General features: G+C 40.9%; 1 protein-coding gene across 2 annotated transcripts in view; it reads right to left on the minus strand.

The window, feature by feature from the left end:
• Nucleotides 1-710: 710 nt before the first annotated feature.
• Nucleotides 711-18,693, minus strand: part of HDGFL3 (HDGF like 3) — a 32,196-nt gene continuing 14,213 nt past the window's right edge. Inside the window, exons 4-7 of one of the 2 annotated variants that reach the window (XM_033920597.1) lie at nt 18,513-18,671; nt 14,811-14,954; nt 9,456-9,543; nt 711-1,798 (exon numbers count right to left, since the gene is read on the minus strand). In XM_033920597.1, the coding sequence (XP_033776488.1) occupies nt 9,484-9,543; nt 14,811-14,954; nt 18,513-18,671 (363 nt within the window). In that variant the 3' untranslated portion in view covers nt 711-1,798; nt 9,456-9,483. The remainder of the gene's footprint in view (nt 1,799-9,455; nt 9,544-14,810; nt 14,955-18,512; nt 18,672-18,693) is intronic. The other variant, XM_033920598.1, reaches the window with a different exon arrangement.

The following is an 18,693-nucleotide window of genomic DNA, read 5'->3' on the forward strand; positions in this document are numbered from 1 at the left end:
CTGCTAGTTAGGAAGGCTATTTATTAGAGAATGACACGGGTGTTGGCGGGCGGAAGCTTCTCTGACGCAACTTCTGGTTGCATCAGAGGAGAAGCTTCCACCCGCAGATGCATGCGACTTCAGGCAGGCTTCGGCAGCTTTAAAAATTTACACATTAAAATAAAACATGCCACGAAGTTAAGGAGGAGGGAGATAGATGCATCCGGTAGATAGGAAGGAGGGGGCTGCGCGCGTTCCCTCCCTTAACTGCAGAGACAAGGCCATTCACTGCTCCACCCCTTGTCCCCGTACCTGCAGTGAGCACTTCCCCCCCCACACTGTTTTAGTGAGTTACCCACAGCTACCCACGGGTAACAGCCACCGTGTCATTCTATACTATTTAAGCTCATAATTTTTATTAGTTCTGAGAGGATTATTCTGTCCCACTGCTGTCCAATGTCACCCCATCTGATCCTTTCTGTCTATGGAGAACACCTCTTACAAGTTAAGCATCTTTGTTTTCTTGGGGGGGGGGGGGGGGGGTCCCCAAAAATTATAATAATGAAGAGACTTCACCTGTGCTTTCTTCTATCCCAATTCAGTATGAAGAGTGTTTGGAGTTAATTCTTTAGTCATATTATACACCCATGGTTACACACGTGCAGTCACATAATCTACTCTATTTAACGATGATATAAGAACTCACATGCAGGCTGATTGTTTACAGTCAGTTGTTCTTTCAGTACACATTCCAATAAATTTATTCTGTAAAAACGACAATACAGTTTTATACAATAAATGTTTCAACTACAAACTTTGAGATGTTTCAAGAACAAGCATAACAAGGATTCATAAAACAAACAGAAAAACAGACTAAAGATAATGTGTCCACAATAAAAGCTGGCATAAAAATAAATAAAATTATCTATTATCACAAGAACAACAGTAATGTACACAGATTAATGAGTTTGGAATGCTTATTTACTAATCTAGATTTATTTCCAAAGGAAAACCAAATAACTATAGGGCCCATTTTCAAAGCTTTCAATGTTTAATATTCAGTCCAATTTTTGGATTCCCCTAGGGGTTTTTTATGTTATATTACATAAAAAGAAAGTATATGTTAGAATGATTAACCCATATCGGCATAGAGCAGATACCATCCTCTTATAAATGGAAAATCAATCTCATGATCACCAAGAACTAAGTCAAATAATGTGGTAAGCATTACATTAGCAGCTCGAGAAGTAGAACCAGCTTTTCTAATACACAAAGGTAATTCTTCTGCCTACTTATCATTGCATATGGCTTTTATCATGTTGTAAGAAATTTTGCTTCCATATCAGCTGATCAAAAAAAATAGGAAAGAGTAGCCATAAATGTGGTTTCAATATACAGCAGATTTCTATTCAGGGCTGGCCTACTGATAATTCTTACTCCCAAGCTTTACCTATTTTAAAAAAGTGCTGCTCTATTTCTAGAGAAAAGTAACATAAGTTAATTGTCAGATCATTTTGCCTGTAGGGTTTCACCTTTTCTATGGATAGAAAAGGTCTTTTGACTACATACATGGCTGTGTAGACTCTTTATAGATCTCAGCCATTGTTAAAGGGCAGCTTCATGCAAGGAAAGGTTTATCCCTCAGATGGGGCACGTTTTATTTTAGCAAACACTACAAATAGGAATGTGAATAATGTGCATACAAACTGAGACTGTTGATGGCAACAATGAAAGTATGGAGTCATCAAATCCAATATATTAGACACCCAAACATGTAACTTTCTTGTGGTTTTGAACAGCATACAGCACACGATTAGGTCTGGAAAAGAAAAGAAAAAGAAATCATTATGACAGTAAACAAACAGCATTACGCCTACCAAGCTGCTTAAATATGCTTGCTAACTTCTCTCTCAATACACTGCTGTGCTGCATTGATACTTGGTGTAAACTGCAATGATAAGAATCATTTATGGGAAAAATGCTAGTCAATATGGCATATATCATTTGGCTCTTCTGTTAAACTTTTTGCTTTGGTGTAAACTAATTTTACATGTGGTTTATCAAGCTACATACTGTGATGTCTCTGCACTGAAAGTATGGTACCCAGTGATGATCAACACCAAAACAAGCTTAGCAAATTACTGTAGCCACACTGCCTTAACTCTATGCATATAGGTGACAAATTATCTCATGTGTAGATACACAAGATCTTAACATGCTACTTTTTGAAATGCATCCTTATACAATTAATTAAGAAAGCCAGACTTAACTATGTCATGAGCAAAATCCTGCATATTTTATATGTCTTTCTTAAAAATGTACATCTAAATGTTTGGTTCTCACATTTTAAGCTGACCTTCAAATCTACAGAATATTGTGCGTGTGTGTAATCTGAACATTATAAAATATCTCACATTCCTCTGAGGCAGGGGTTCTGAACTCAATCCTTGGGATGCAGCAAACTAGTCTGGTCTTCAAGATATCCATAATCAATATGCATGTGATAAATTTGCATGCAGTATCTCCACTGTTTGCAAATTATCTCATGCATACTCACTGTGGATATCCTGAAAACCTCATTGGCTGGGTGTGTCCTGAAAACCCCTGCTCTTATCTGATTGGGGTATGCTGAACAACAGAAATGGCATGACCCAATCAGATACCATCATATTTCATCCAAGACATCATTATTTCTACTCAGTATATATAAACATGCTTAGCACACTACAGTAGCACTTTTCGACCCACTATACGGAGCACACCCAGACAAGTCAGATTTTCAGGACATCCACAATGCATAAACATGAGGTACATTTGCATACCAAGGAGGCAGTTCATGTAAATCTATCTCATGCTGGCCCCAAGGACAAGGTTGAGAAGCACTGCACTATAGCAACACCTCTCTCTCTCTCTCTCTCTGGATCTGCTAATTCACTAACAGGGGGAGTTTGCTAAGGACAAGTGAAAAGCCCTCAACATCCAAACTTGTCTGGTAGACTTGTTTCTAGTTATTTTTCAGTCATATCCTGTGCTCATTTGTTCACCCCAAGGGCTTTCTCTGATGAAACTGTTAAGCATGTTGATGGAATCTCAGACCTCAGCGATAAGGAGAGGATCACGTATGCATACTGTACACTGCTGGCTGTCATGACCTTTGGCCACCTTATCAGCCAGTTAAGGGTAAACTTGGAAACAAAAGGAAAACATAATTCAGGCATATTGCACTACAAACATATGTTCATTACAACTGAACTGAACACTGGCTTCTTTTATTAATGAACCATCACATTAATCATTTTGACTAGCTGACTGTAATGGCTGATGTCAATGGACTAGAAATGAGCATAAGGAATATGTGAGAAGAATGAAGGTAAGATGCACTGACTAGGCTGTAAATTGTGCCTTAGCACTGGCTTCATCACACAGATCCAACTAGGTGCTCATTAAGTGACTTCCTTAGAAACAGTGAGGGAAATGCAATACAAATCTAAAAAATTGGCATCTACTTATCCAGTTTCTTCTGCTTTTCATTATAACTGGATTGAAAAGTAAGATGCCCCACACTTAAAAACAGGAGAGAAACTTGTTACTACTTGGAAACCTCAACACATCTGTTTCATAGGTTTGTTTTTTTTGTATGGACAAGTTTAAGTCTTATTTTTATATTAGTTTTCAGTATAAAAGAGGTACTTTATACCCACACCACAGTATTGCCTCAGGAGGGGAAATGAGAAGACAGAATAAGCTTTGTCATCATAATTTATATTTCTGACAGGTGATGAGCATAACACCATGCCAACCAAGTGTTGGGCGTTATGCAAAAGGTACTTGGGGACTGGACTGCACACTGTTGGAAACAGGATACTGTACCGGGCTTGACAGTGGTGTTTTCAATGAAAACGAATTCAGGCATAGGAGATGTTTTAGGCCTGATTCAAGGTCCCCTCCCAAAGATACAGAATTGGGAAAAACTGCTCCAATGAATTGGCATATTTTGGCAAATCAGTCACAAACTGGACCTCAATTGCCAAGACTTCCCCTTTAGACAGAAAATACAAAAAAGCTACAATAAAATAAATCAGGCTCAGAATAGAAGAAAACCTTTAGTGCAGGCTCCTTAATCTGTTACATTTGATTTTTATTTTGATAGTACTGGTGCTTTAAGCACATTAAACTCCTTGATACCTATCCGTGTCCTAAAGTACAGGAATAGCCTTGTGCTTGAGGTAGTGAGATAAATGAATACCTGGGAAGTTAAGGTTCAAATCTTTCTCCCCCCAACACTTCTCATAATCCTGGACAAATCAATTTACCCTCCAAACTGAAATCAATAGGGTTAGGGAACACTCTAACTACATGGGTTGAGGACTGGCTGAGTGGTAGACTTCAGAGGGTGGTGGTAAACGGTACCCCATCCAAAACGTCAGGCGTGATCAGTGGAGTGCCGCAAGGCTCGGTCTTGGGCCCGATTCTATTCAACTTATTCATAAGAGATATGACCCAAGGACTTAGAGGAAAGGTATCAATGTTCGCCAATGACGCCAAACTTTGCAACATAGTAGGTAAAAGCATTTTGCCTGATATGACGCAAGATCTACTACTGCTTGAACGGTGGTCGGCAACATGGCAACTAGGCTTCAATGTTAAAAGTGTAAGGTAATGCACCTGGGTAAGAAAAACCCGCACCGAACTTACATACTAAATGGTGAGATCTTGGCCAGGACCACGACGGAACGTGATCTAGGGGTGATCATTAGTGATGACATGAAGGTCGCAAATCAAGTGGAGAAAGCTACCTCCAGGGCAAGGCAAATGATGGGTTGTATCCGTAGAGGTTTTGTCAGCAGGAGACCTGAAGTTATGATGCCACTGTACAGGTCCATGGTGAGGCCTCCCTTGGAGTATTGCGTTCAATTCTGGAGACCACACTACCGGAAGGATGTGCTGAGAATCGAGTCGGTTCAGCAAATGGCCACTAAGATGGTCTTGGGGCTCAAGGATCTCACGTATGAAGAAAGACTGAATAAACTGAGGCTGTACTCACTTGAGGAACGAAGAGAGCGGGGTGATATGATTGAAACGTTTAAGTACATGACGGGCCGTATCGAGTCGGAAGAAGATATCTTCTACTTCACGGGATCCTCGACCACCAGGGGGCATCCGCTGAAAATCAGGGGAGGGAAGTGCTATAGCGACTCCAGAAAATACTTCTTCACTGAAAGAGTGGTGGATCATTGGAACAAACTTCCACTGCAGGTGATTGAGGCCAACAGCGTGTCGGACTTTAAGAGAAGATGGGATATTCACATGGGATCCCTAGGGGAGTGAAACCAGAGGGCGAGTATTTGGAATGGGCAGATTTGGTGGGCTATAGCCCTTTTCTGCCGTCTTTTTCTATGTTTCTAACCTGTGTTAAACACACTGTTCAATGCAAGCTCCATTATTTATATTGGGTCCTCTTTATAAAATAAATGCCTATCTTGCTGACATTAACGTGCATTAATACATGAGGCCTTTAAACTGCACGTTATCTGGTGCACAGATTTACCTATTTTCCCTAGCTAGGTCTTTTGAATGGAACAAATTGCCAGATAATCTCAGAATGTTAGAAGACTATTGTACCTTCACAAAACAGTGCAAGAGGCTATTTATTAGCCATGCATTTGGCAACCGAGGGTTGTACTTTGATGAGGGATAATTTTTATGTTGTATTTTCACAATTGTTTTCGGTAAGTAGCATATATACTCGAATATAAGTAATCCAAATATAAGTCAAGACCCCCATTCCCCCCCTAAAAAAAGAGGAAAAATGGTTGACTTGAATACAAGTCGGGCAGCTTAATAGTCAAGTGCCCTGCCCTGTCAGGCTCTGCACCCAGTCCCCCCCTCCCCACCCTGTCTTCGTACCTCCTCTCCCGATCCCTGGTGGTCCAGAGGTGCAGCTGGCAGGAGCAAGCTTTCCGCGTTCCTGCCCCACTGCTAACCCAGTCAGTGGTGGCTGCCATGTGATCGGGTTTCTTCAGCCACAGAGCGGCACTGAGCAGAAGCGCGCTTTAGCGCTCCTGCTCGGCGCTGAGTGGCTTCTTGATTGGCTCCCGCAAACTCTTGCAAGAATTCACAGGAGCCAGTCAGGAAGCCACTCAGCGCTGAGCAGAAGTGCCTAAGCGCGCTCCTGCTCAGTGCCGCTCAGCAGCTGAAGAAACCCGATCTCGCGGCAGCCACCACCTACTGGGATAGCAGCGGAAAGCTCGCTCTTGCCTGCTGCATCTCTGGACCGCCAGGGATCAGCAGAGGAGGTACTAGGCCAGGACAGGGAGGGGGAACAGGGTGAGGAGCCTGGCGGCGGCCTGCAATAATTGTGGGAGGGGACGATGGCTTGAATATAAAACGGGGCCCCCATTTTTGGGCCAATTGGTTTATATTCGAGGATATATGGTACCATATATCGTAAGATACTTTGTGTATCTGAATGCTTTTAAAATGAGTCCCATAATGCTTTAAATATCTTAGGGGTCCTTTTATTAAGTGCGCTCACCAATTTAGCATGTGCTAAAGATTAGCGTGTGTTAAATGATAAGGCATCCATTATATTCTTTTGGCACCTTAGCATTTAGCATGCGCTAAATCGGTTATAAAAGGACCCCTTAGTCTTTATTGTGAGCGCTTTCATTGTATACTGCGTAGAACTTTGAATAGTTGTGGTCTCTAAATATTTTATCTTAATTATAATAATTTACTTTGAGCATGGGTTTGGAAAGGTGAGTAAATAAATCCAAAATCATCCTCTTGAGTTTTGCAACAACAGAAAAATTGCCACACTGGGACAGCCAAAGGTCCTTCAAGCCCAGCATCCTATCTCCAACAGTGGCCAACCCAGGACATAAGCACCTGGCAGCAGTATATACTGTAACTGTTTCCTCCCCTGCCCCCTGGGAAGAGTGCTAGCCAGGGCTGGAGAAAGATTTTGGACAACTTAATTTGGAACCCAGCAAATTATAGACTAGCCTAATACGATACAGTGGATCATGTGTCAAAAGGGGGACAGAGTGTCAGGAAATCTCAGTGCCAGTTGTGGAGGGTCACAGGCAGGTATAGTTTGCAAGGTAACCTAAACATGAATATTAATCTAGTTTCTGGAACAAAGATATGCAAAAATTTAATGAATGCACACTCTGAAAATAACCTTCAAGAACCAGTGTATGAAATAACTCCTATACTAGGTGACCTTTTGAGGTTCCTCTTATTCCCATTGCCTATGATTGTATGAACAAATTGCCAGTCTCCGGGGATGATAAACATGAAGAAGCTATAAATAAGCCCACCTTACAGTATGTAGACGGTATCCTACATATTATTTAGCCTGATACAGATTTACTTCAAAAGAGAAAGCCATAGAGATTTCTATAAGTCCAAAGAAACTGCAGTGTTCCCCAAAATATCTGAAACACGAGAATTTCCTTTCACTGGGTACATGTGGCATGTTATCTATGAGAAACATGAGGATTTGTGGTCTCTCTTTACAGACCAATATAGAACTGTGTATAGAAGGTCAATATTTTTAGATTAACAATGCAGTAAGAAGGCCTTTTACTAAAGTGTGTTAAGTTTTTACACTAAGTGCGTCCTAACAACAGAAAGTACATCTCAAGTGTAAAGGTTGTGCACTAATTGTAAGGGGCATACCCTGCATGTCCTCTGGAATCAATGCACGGAAATCTGCGTTAGTTTGTATAGAGTCTCGTCGCAATTAGCACAGCTGCACTTAGCCTGACTTCACTTAATAAAGAGGCGCTAGTTCCACAAATGAAAGCTAGAACATGTTAAGTAGTGGACACTCCTTGCATTACACAGTCCACATCCATGACCCATCAAGTTCCTGCCTCCTAATACTATATACAGTTAGGACTGGATAGTAACATAATAGTAGATGACGGCAGATAAAGACTCGAATGGTCCATCCAGTCTGCCCAACTTGATTCAATTTAAATTTTTTCTTCATAGCTATTTCTGGGCAAGAATCCAAAGCTCTACCCTGTACTGTGCTTGGGTTCCAACTGCCGAAATCTCCGTCAAAACCTACTCCAGCCCATCTACACCCTCCTAGCCAATGAAGCCCCTTTCTAGCCCATCCTCCCCCAAACAGCAATATACAGACACAGACCGTGCAAGTCTGCCCAGTACTGGCCTTAGTTCAATATTTAATATTATTTTCTGATTCTAGATCCTCTGTGTTCATCCCATGCTTCTTTGAACTCAATCACCGATTTCCTCTCCACCACCTCTCTCGGGAGCGGATTCCAGGCATCCACTACCCTCTCCATAAAGTAGAATTTCCTAACATTGCCCCTGAATCTACCACCCCTCAACCTCAAATTATGTCCTCTGGCTTTACCATTTTCCTTTCTCTGGAAAAGATTTTGTTCTACGTTAATACCCTTCAAGTTAATACCCTACCTTTCCTCTAGTCTAGGGTATACATATTCAGGGTTTCCAGTCTCTCCTCATACGTCTTCTGGCGCAAGCCTCCTATCATTTTTGTCGCCAGAAGACGTGTGAGGAGAGACTGGAAGCTCTTAATATGTATACTCTAGAGGAAAGGAGGGACAGGGGAGATATGATTCAAACGTTCAAATGGATTCAGTACAAGGTACCCAAATTTGGGTGCTGGAAAAAATCAGTGTGGAGTATTATTCTATAAAGAGTGCTCCGAGTTGAGTCCATTCTCATGCCCAAATTCGGGTGTCAGTATTTATGCCAGCTGAAACCTTGTGTAAATGCCGGCACCCGAAATACAGCATTGGGTGCAGAATGGCAATATTCTATAGCTTCATAAGCAAATTTTTTGAACGCCCCTACCATGCCCCCTTTGAACTGTGCACTAGGGGGTGTAGAATAGCGCACAGGAAGATGCATGCACAAAATCTAATTACTGCCAAGTAACTCTAATAATTGATTGTTGACATCAATTTCTAATCTAATATTTGTGTGTTGCACAAACCTAAACAGGCTCTAGGCGACTTGTAGAAGGAAAAGGGTAGCCTGGGCATAGAGGGGAGGAAGGAAGGGGGACGAAGGAGAAGAAGAGTCTAGTCATTGCTAGTTAATGGCTTATTAGCCTATTCATTTCAGTGTCCAAATGTAGGTGCCATATATAGAATCTGAGGGTTAATGTGCAAATTATGGATGATCAAGTTGTTATAGCAGCTATTGGTGGTGCATTTTTCCGGTAACAGTTAAGGCACCATAATTCTCCTGCTTAACACACTTTGGTAAAGACCCCTTAAATGCACTATTATTTTATCTTCTACGTGCATTCAATTTTATCTCCCAAGTCAAGCAGCATATTAAATTATTTTAAGATGCCTTTCACTCATGGCTAATAAAAGGCAGCTAACAACCTTCCTCTGCAGAATTTTATTATGTGCTTTATGGGTTAAAATTATACCAATATTTGACTTTCATAGCTGTATGCTCACCAAATTCTTGCCCATGTGCCACTAAGCATTATAATTTTTCTTTAGGCTCTGAGCATTTCTTACGGACCCCAATTCTTGCATGGACATTCTGCAGGAAAATCACAGAACATCCATATAAAACTTTGTTCAGTTGATCAAAGTCCTCGATAGAATATGTTTCACTGTGGACAAAATCAGGGCACTTTATCCTCTATTAACTCAGCAGCAGGTCTCTATTAGCTGAAATAAAATGACTACTTAAAATAACGGGAGTAAAGAGAGAATAGAAGAAAATAACCCTTATAAAGCTCAAGGTCAGAATAAGGGGTCATTACAACAGCAATGCTGTTACTCAGTTCTTTATCAGCAAGACTGAAGTGAGTGACAACATTCATGTCATAGGATTAACAGAATCTCTACAGATAAGTGTATTTACTTCCAAAATAATACCTTTAGATGACTTGTAAATTCAATGCATGTATCCTCTCTCACACACGTAGCTCACCCAGTGACAGTACAATTTAAAGTGAAGATGACCTCATTTCATTTATGATGACTTCCATATAGCTATGTAATTAGTAGTATCTGAACATAGTACAAGCAGGCATTAGTTGTACCTGGGGTTTAAATTCTCAATATGTAAAGATCACAAAATGATTTTATTAAAGGCACATATTTTATGCATCACTGAACCCTTTCTCTGCACAATTCAGCCTGTAGTATTCATTTAATAGAATATGAATACCTGATTGTTGCAATGCCCATCACGGGTTCAGCCTCAAAATGGCCTCTGCGATCCCCAGTAGCAGTCTCACGGTACTTGAGACTGCCACTAGGGGACACAGTGGACATTTTGAAACCGGGCCATAATGGGCATTATTCTGCCTGTATGCACTCCTAGACCATCAGGGAGAGCTTCAAGGTAGGCCCGAGGGACTTGGGCCGAGACTATGCTTTGCTTCAATAGACTACTTAGGGGGGGAGGAGGAAGGAATACCTGAAAGCACTCTTTGAAGGTTAACTGAACACCAATCAATATACAAACTGGTACCTGGTTACCTTCACAACCAAATCTAAGACAGCCTTTTTGCTCTCCTAACTTTACGTCAGCGATGTGAATACCTCTCCGGCCATGGACCATTCCAATACTAATCAAACAGTGCAGGGGCAGTGATATTGAGAGGCACTGTCTGGTTAAGCACCGCTGAATATCAGAGCAAAGGTGGATCCAAACAATTTAACTGGGCAGGAGCCTCTCCTACCTGTTAAAGTGCTTTGAATATCAGGTTAATCTACTAACTGGTCTCTCCACCAGAACTCCTGAGCAAATCACCATGAATGAAAGAAAAAGCCTCAGGTTAACGGTGAGCCAATAAATGCTTGACCTCCACCTCCCACATCATTGGCATAAAAAACTTTTGTTCATGTGATTAATGCCAATTGTTAAGTAAACTTTTACATAATGAACAAATGAGGATCTCTGTAAATGCTCAATACTTTTATCGCCACTTTTTCTTACTCCTAATAGTACTCGAGTCCAACAATCCAGGCCAACTTTTCACGGCATGCGCGCTTAGGGTTTTGTGATCCCTGCCACCGTGCTGTGTGCCTCCGTGCCGAATTCGATTTGCGGCGCGTGGAGCAGCTTGCGGCACGTGCAGAGATTTGAGCAGCGGTGGCGGTTTGACTCCTGCGCTGCCACTGCCAGGACGCTTCTTCTCACCCCTGGACCAGCAAACACAGCAGCCACGGGGCATTTGCTAGGCCGGCCCACTTCGATAATGTGAGGTAGGCCAGCACAGCAAAAGCCCCGAGGCTGCCCAGGCTAGTGGATGCTGGACAGGGGGAGAAGGGAAAGGAGAAGGGGTACTACTGGACAGAAGGATCAGGTAAGGGGGGCTGCTGGAAGGGGGGGGGAGGTAAAAGGAAGGGAGAAGGCCTACTGCTGGACAGGGGGAGCAGGGAAGAGGTGCTGCTGGTCGGGGAGGGGGGAGGTTAAAGGAAAGGAGAAGGCCTACTGCTGGATAGGGGGAGCAGGGAAGAGGTGCTGCTGGACATGGGGGGAGGTAAAAAGAAGGGAGAAGGCCTACTGCTGGACAGGGGGAACAGGCAAGGGGTGGTGGTGGACAGCCGAGGAAAGAGAGACATAAAGAAAGAAAGACAGACTGACAGAAAGCGGCCAAGTAGAGAGAGAGAGAAAGAAAGATACACACACACATCTATTCTAGCACCCGTTAATGTAACGGGCTTAAAGACTAGTAAATTTATAAAAGATAATAATAATAATTAAAAATGCAGACTAATGAGGAACTGAAAGACTATTGAGTACCTGAAATATTGTGTTTGGTACTGTCTACATTCTGATGGTTCAACATTTATGAAGAGAGATTATCTTATATTGAAGTTGTATATGCAAGTTTTTCCTCAGCCACAGTAGTGATGCTGCCTCGGTAAGTACACAATTCCTATGGGCTTTGGTATAACTGCGGCAGTATCATTACTGTGGCTTTGTAAAAGTGGCCCAAGTGATTTTGGATGCTATAGATATTGACACTATATAAGTGATGCATACAGAACCATTCCTCAAAGTGTACAAATTCTCTCTTGCTCTAAGGAAGGTGTAAACGTGTGCATGTACACTATCTCCTGGATTCTCTATATGGTGCCCAGATTTGCTTGCCCAAATTTAGTCTTGCTCCTGAGATGTGAACATAAATTAATTAAATATTGAGCTAACACCAATCGATAATTGACATGTAACTCAAAAGGGGCACAGCCATGAGAAAGGCATGGGCATATTGGGAGCACTCGAAAAAATATACACACTGTTAAAAATACTTCCTCAAAGGCCCATAAATGGCACCCTACCGGCACCTACATTAAGTTGAAAATGCCATTTAAAACCTATTAAAAGGAATTCAAAGCAAAAACTGTAGGTGCCCAGCACCTTAAAAAATGGCACCTGCATTGCAGGAGGCCAGCGAGAGAGCTACATTATTTTAAAAGGTACGGGGGGATCTACTAATGGGGCGGCTTATCTACGATGTCATTACATTGGCTGCCCCATATAAGGAAGCCACACCAACGGTTTAGATTGTAAAATCCATGTATAGATACGGTATATAGCAAGATTAAAAAAACTAACTTGGGAACCATTGACTCGATATTCCAATGATCAGGTTTTATAGCACATTAGTAATGGATATATTAGATTGGGGAAGGGTGGGAATGTATATTATATGGATTTAAGAAATGAAGAAAGGGGAGGGTTATATTTTATGTGATAAGATGAATTACTTGTAATCACAATTTTTCATGTATTAATTGAAGTTTATGTAAAATTAAATTATTGTAAGAATGAAAAATTTATAAATAAAATATTTAAAAAAAAGAAAAACAAACTAGTTCAGTCACTAGGTTTCACAGTAGAATTTGCAACAAAGACAATGAACAGTACACCTTAACTGGCAAATCCTCTAAAGTCCACCTAAATTTAGACACCTTCATCGGCGCACCTAACCAACGTAGGCACCTACTTAATTAATAGGCTTAATTGGCACCAATTGGCACTTAATCTAATCTAATAAAACCCTTACCCGCGCAAGCGTCATTGAAACGGCGTGATCCCCGCCAACGTGATTTGTGCTTCCGTAGCCATGTTCTATGTGTGTCACGTGCACGGCGGTGGAATCTGTGGCGGTTTAATTTGCAGCACCAATTTTACCCATTGCTGATGTAGCTACCTGCCAATCGATGTGTGAGACTCGGGAGGAGAGGGGAGGGAGGATGAGAAACGCTACTGATGGCTGGCCTACTGCAGGAGAGGGGGAGCAGGGAAGGGGTGCATGTTTTGCAGGCCTCTCCACCACTGCGTAGGCAAAACTTGACAAATTCAAACGTAGGACTCGAATACTCATCAGAAATTACTAGCCAAATCGTTGCCACGCTCTAAACTCCACACTATATTAGTGAGGAGTTGCTATACTCGCTGTTAAATCGCTTTAAGTGCCAGGGCAGCTCAGAGCTACACTAGCATGCAGCCATCTTGGTCGACATCGTAGCAACGCTCCCCAGACAGAGCATAATTTCCAAGACATTTCTATGAGTAATGCAGAGCTCTGCCTAAAGAAACCGGGTAAGGTTACACGTATGTGGCCTATGAATACAAAACTGTATGCACTGTCTGAAGAGATGTTTGAGGTAGGCTTTGAATTTATTCACATACTTTAGGCCTTTGAAGTATGCAAATATTTTTAACTCATAATAATTCTGCACACTTAAGAGCTAATGTACTTCTGTACACATATGGATCGATATTCAACTGGCAGCAGTGAGCGTTTTTTAGCTGGCATTATTCTCAGATATTCAATGTCAGGCCATGTTTTGGCACTGGCACTGAATATTTGGATTTACGCAGCCAGCTCTCTCTTACGCAATTAAGTGCAATATTTAGCATTTAGCCACATAAGTGACATTGGCTAAAGATAGGGCTGCATAAAAAGCAGTCCTATTTGACCACTAAAATGAGGCAGTTAAGTGCTGAATATCAGCACTTAACCACATACGTGCCAACTCTGCCCCCAGACTGTCCACAAAATAAGCTGGTTTGAGTGTAGTGCTCTATAGGTGATATTCAGTGGCACTAACTGATTAAATGTTGCTCAATATCAACAGATGCCCTGAACAAGCAATTTAACCGGCCAAGAGCCATTTCTGGCTGGTTAAAAACACTTTGAATATCAACCTTAGTTTTTTGGGGGGTTTTTGGTTTTGTTTTTTTTTTGGAGGGGGGTATAATTTCCAAAGCAAATGTATGCAATATTTGCATAGTGCATATTACTAAATACCAGAAGAGTTTCAGTCAACAAGATCACCTGGCTGGCTGAATTTTCCTTACCTCTTTTACTACCAACAGTATTTACTACCAGCAGTCTCAAACTCTGATCCTCGAGGACCACAAGGGTTTACAGATTTGCATGCCCACTGCGTCCATTATATGCAGATCTCTCTTTTGCATATTCATTAGGAATAACCTGAAAATTGAACTGATTAGCAGTCCTCAAGGACTCCTGCCTTATACAGTGGAATGGAATGTTCCACTGCAACACAAAGGAGAAATCTGGTTGCAAACTCATTTTTACTGTGAAACACTGGAAGATTTGTAAACCAACTATAATTATGAAAAGACTAGGAGCTTCATTATGTATAGTATTAATAATAATATCTACAGGAAGTGACACTATAAGCTGATAAGGCAATACAGTCCTTGTAGGACACGTTTACTTGTGCAGCAAAAATAGTATTATTTAAGTGCATAGTCTTCACTTGCTTGTAGGACTGCAGCTCAATGATTTACAAGAATGATATTAGAATTACCCCTGCACTGGTTTTCTGCATCTCTGACGCGTTTCTTGTGTCATTGCCTGCATCTCCAGCCTCAGATCCACTCTTATTTCCTTCATCTTTGCTGTCTTTGTCTCCTTCATCTCCTGAAGATTTACGCGATTGCTTTGATGATTTCTGATGTGTGGACAGAATAAAGCAGGTCAAATGATAAGAGCAGATGCAAAACTATCAGAGTGTCAGAAATATCAGGGTTTATAGTGCATGCATAAGCAAGATCATTAGCAAGCTTTTTCCTTTAATAATTCACCACCTGACTTGCTTAAAAGGTACACAGGAGCAGGGTGAGAGCAATGTCTGAATGTCAGCTATCAGATGGAGGCAGAAGGGTGGCAGAACTGACAAGTGGTTTGACAGCCAGCAAGCACAGTGGTTGCTGCAAGTGGTAGAAAGCATGCCTCAGCATGTGGAAAGGACAGGGATGCTAAGCTGGATTTATTTATCTGCCTTTTTCAAAGACAAGGAGCAGTGCAACAAAAATGCACTAAACAATCCGTAACATTTATTAAAAATAACAAACACTAAAAAATCATCCAAAGGCATAACTGAACAAGCAGGTCTTTGCTAACTTCCTGAATGTGGAATAGCTTGTTGCCTCTCATAGTATGTTCAGGGGCGGCACATTCTGAAGGGTGCAAGCTCAAGATCTGAAGGCCTTACACCGTAGTTCAATCAGCCATACATCAGGGACAACACAAAGATTCTGCAAACCCTGCTGCAATGAGCTGAGAACCGTTAATGGCCCATATGCCCTACACAAGTTGGACAAATAAGGAGAAGCAAGACCATGCAACAATTTAAACTAAAGTTAGAATCTTAAACTGTGAGCACTACTGAAATAGGGAGTTAATGAGTCTGTAGCCTTCCTACCTGACTGCAGCCTAAGATGCATCTTCCTATGGGCTTGAGCCATGAACACATCACATACCCATGACAAGATAAAGTATTCTATAGCAGTGGTTCTCAACCCTGTCCTGGGGACCCCCAGCCAGTCGGGTTTTCAAGATATCCCTAATGAATATGCATGAGAGATTTGCATATAATGGAAGTGACAGGCATGCAAATCTCTCTCATGCATATTTATTAGGGATATCTTAAAAACCCGACTGCCTGGGGGGGGGGGTCCCAGGACAGGGTTGAGAACCACTGTTCTATAGCACCCCTCCATGAGATATGGATGAGCCTTTCAAAGAACTAGGCCCTTAAATAGCTTGATGAATCTTAAGAAAGGCCAGCCCCTACTTAGTCTCACAGTCCAGTGTATTATTACACCTTCTTTTCTGTCTATCCCTTCATTGAAAATTATAAATACCAGAAGACAATTTATTTTTTCAGTTACTGCGCCACAGATTTGGAATGCCCTCCCTATATTCTTAAGGGAAGAGAAGGAATTTGGAAAATTTAAAAGTAACTTAAAAACATTCCTCTTTAAGGATGCCTATGCAAACTAATTTTATTATCTAGCTAACCCCATCCTATTTGTATTATATTTATTTTGTTAACCTTCTGTATTTTCCCTTAGTGTTCTCTCTTTACTTTAAAGATTTGTATTTCTTTCCTCCTTACCTAATGTTATGAATATGTTAAATTGAGTGTAATTCAGTCTTTTTTTTATTATTTATTGTATTGTCACCTAAAAATGTAAATTTTAATTTGTACATCGCTTAGAAGTCTGATTAAGCGATTAATCAAGAAACCTAATAAACTTGAACTTGAAACTTGGGCTTCAAAAATCTTAACATTCAAGTCCCAAATTAATTCATTGTTAGAAAATCATATTGCCCTTTCATATGATACTATATTATTTGGTACATCTATGAGATTTAAAAGCCCAATTTCTGCAAATAATAATAAACTTCTATTAATACTGACAGGGGTTGCCATTCAGCAGATTACTGGAAACTGGAAAGATTACACTAAATTGAATTATACTTCTTGGTGGAATTCAGTATGTCATATTTATAAAATGGAGAGCGTGCTGGCCATGCAACAGGGAAATTATCATAAGTTTAAAAAGATTTGGGGGCCATTGATTAATTATTCTAATGACCAGACATCTTAAACACCTTAGTATTAGATTAAATATAGGGGGGGTGGGAATGTGAAAGATAATAATTGATAATTGTTTATTATTAATATGGGTGGGTGGGTAGGGATTCTTTTATATTTATATGTTTGGAGGAATTTAAGTAAGATTGTCAAGTGATTAGTTAAAGATTTTCTGTTTGACTATTATACATTTGTTGAAATATTTGAAAATGAATAAAGATTTAAAAAAAAAGTCCCTGAAGGCAGACTCAAAAAATATTAGGCAATGTATACATATATGGACATTTTAATCGATTATATTGTATGAGAACAAGTTGATGTTTCATGAATATTATTGTTTGTTACATATTTTAAGACTAACATTTGAATTAAAGTTTTTTTTAAAAATCTAGCTAATTCATTGATCATCATCGATTGTTTATTTATTAGTTTTGTACTACTTTAAACTCATTCCATTCCTAGCCCTCACCTGCTTTTCTGTTTCTTCTCAACAGTCCAGTTTCACCCCTGTCATTCTGTTCTGTCCCTGACTTATCTCCTATCCTCATCCCACCTCTGACTGCTCTGCCCTTTATCACCTCCCCAGATTTATTTTCATCCTTCTCTCTCAACTCCTTGCTAAGCTCTACCATGGCCTCCTCTGAATGGTTCCACCATCCCCAGCATCTCCCCTCTTTTTCTCTTGCCCCTCCCCCCCCACACTCACCAGTATCTTTGCCGAATGGTCAAGTATTTTCCTTCTTCCTTTTTCTCCTTCCCCACCCCAACAGCATAGCATCTCCCCTCTCCCCTTAAAAATCTAACAGCTCTCATGCTCTCCTCCCACACAACAGTCCAGCATCTCCCTCTCTACCCCCTAACAATGTCTATGTTTATATATTTTTTTTTAATTTAGTAGGCTGTCTTTCAGGAGACCAGTCAAAGCAGTTTATATACAATTGGAGAGAAGGAAAGGAATGCCATTCGTTCCAGTATCTCCTTGTTCCCACCATCTCTCCCTTTTTCCTTAAAGGTCCAGAATTTCCTCTCTTCAATATGGCAGCAGGAGCATCACCTCAAATCTTAGCATTTTTCTGTAATTTGATATCAGTTGTGCACCTTCCTCGGATCACAGCAGCATGCAATATTTATTACGATTTTATTTCTGGTGCACAAGAACTCACTGGAACTGAAATCCTAATAAAAGCATTGCATGTTGCTGCAGCCTGGGAAATCAAATTACGGAAAAATGCCAGAACTCCAGTTGCTGCGCTTCCTACCGTTAAGCTTTTCTTCTCTACTGCTACTCTCCCGAAGCAGTGGTCCTGTGCAGGGAACACAGTTTGCAATGCCTTGCACAGTACGTTTGGCTGACCCTGGTCTTTGGAGGGGCCTGTGCCTCTCCAGGCCAGTCTCTCCCATTCAAGGTTACCCCTCCGACTAAAAATTAGCAATGATTCAGGTGGTGATCTCAGAAAACTAAAATATCTAAAATAACTAATTCTGATAAACACAGATGGTCTAAAGAGAATCCTTGAGATTTAAGGCAAAAAAGCACTTATAAGTAAAATGATGGATTAGTATTGCATTACTCAGTGCACTGATATTTTTTTTCTTTTATAGAAAATCAACACAAAGTTCACTAACCTTTGAAGCGTAAGATTTCTTTCGCTTTGAACCTGCTTTTTCATTCTTCCTTTTACCTTTACCATCTTCCTCTACTCTGTCACCTTCCTCCTCGCTGCTAGCATCGGCTGCATTTCCTCCTTCTCCTTCAGTTTCTGAAGAGCTCTGTTGCTGAATTGCCTTAAAAGTTATTTAAAAATTA

Source organism: Geotrypetes seraphini, chromosome 14 (assembly GCF_902459505.1).
Source record: "Geotrypetes seraphini chromosome 14, aGeoSer1.1, whole genome shotgun sequence".
Taxonomy (NCBI): domain Eukaryota; kingdom Metazoa; phylum Chordata; class Amphibia; order Gymnophiona; family Dermophiidae; genus Geotrypetes; species Geotrypetes seraphini.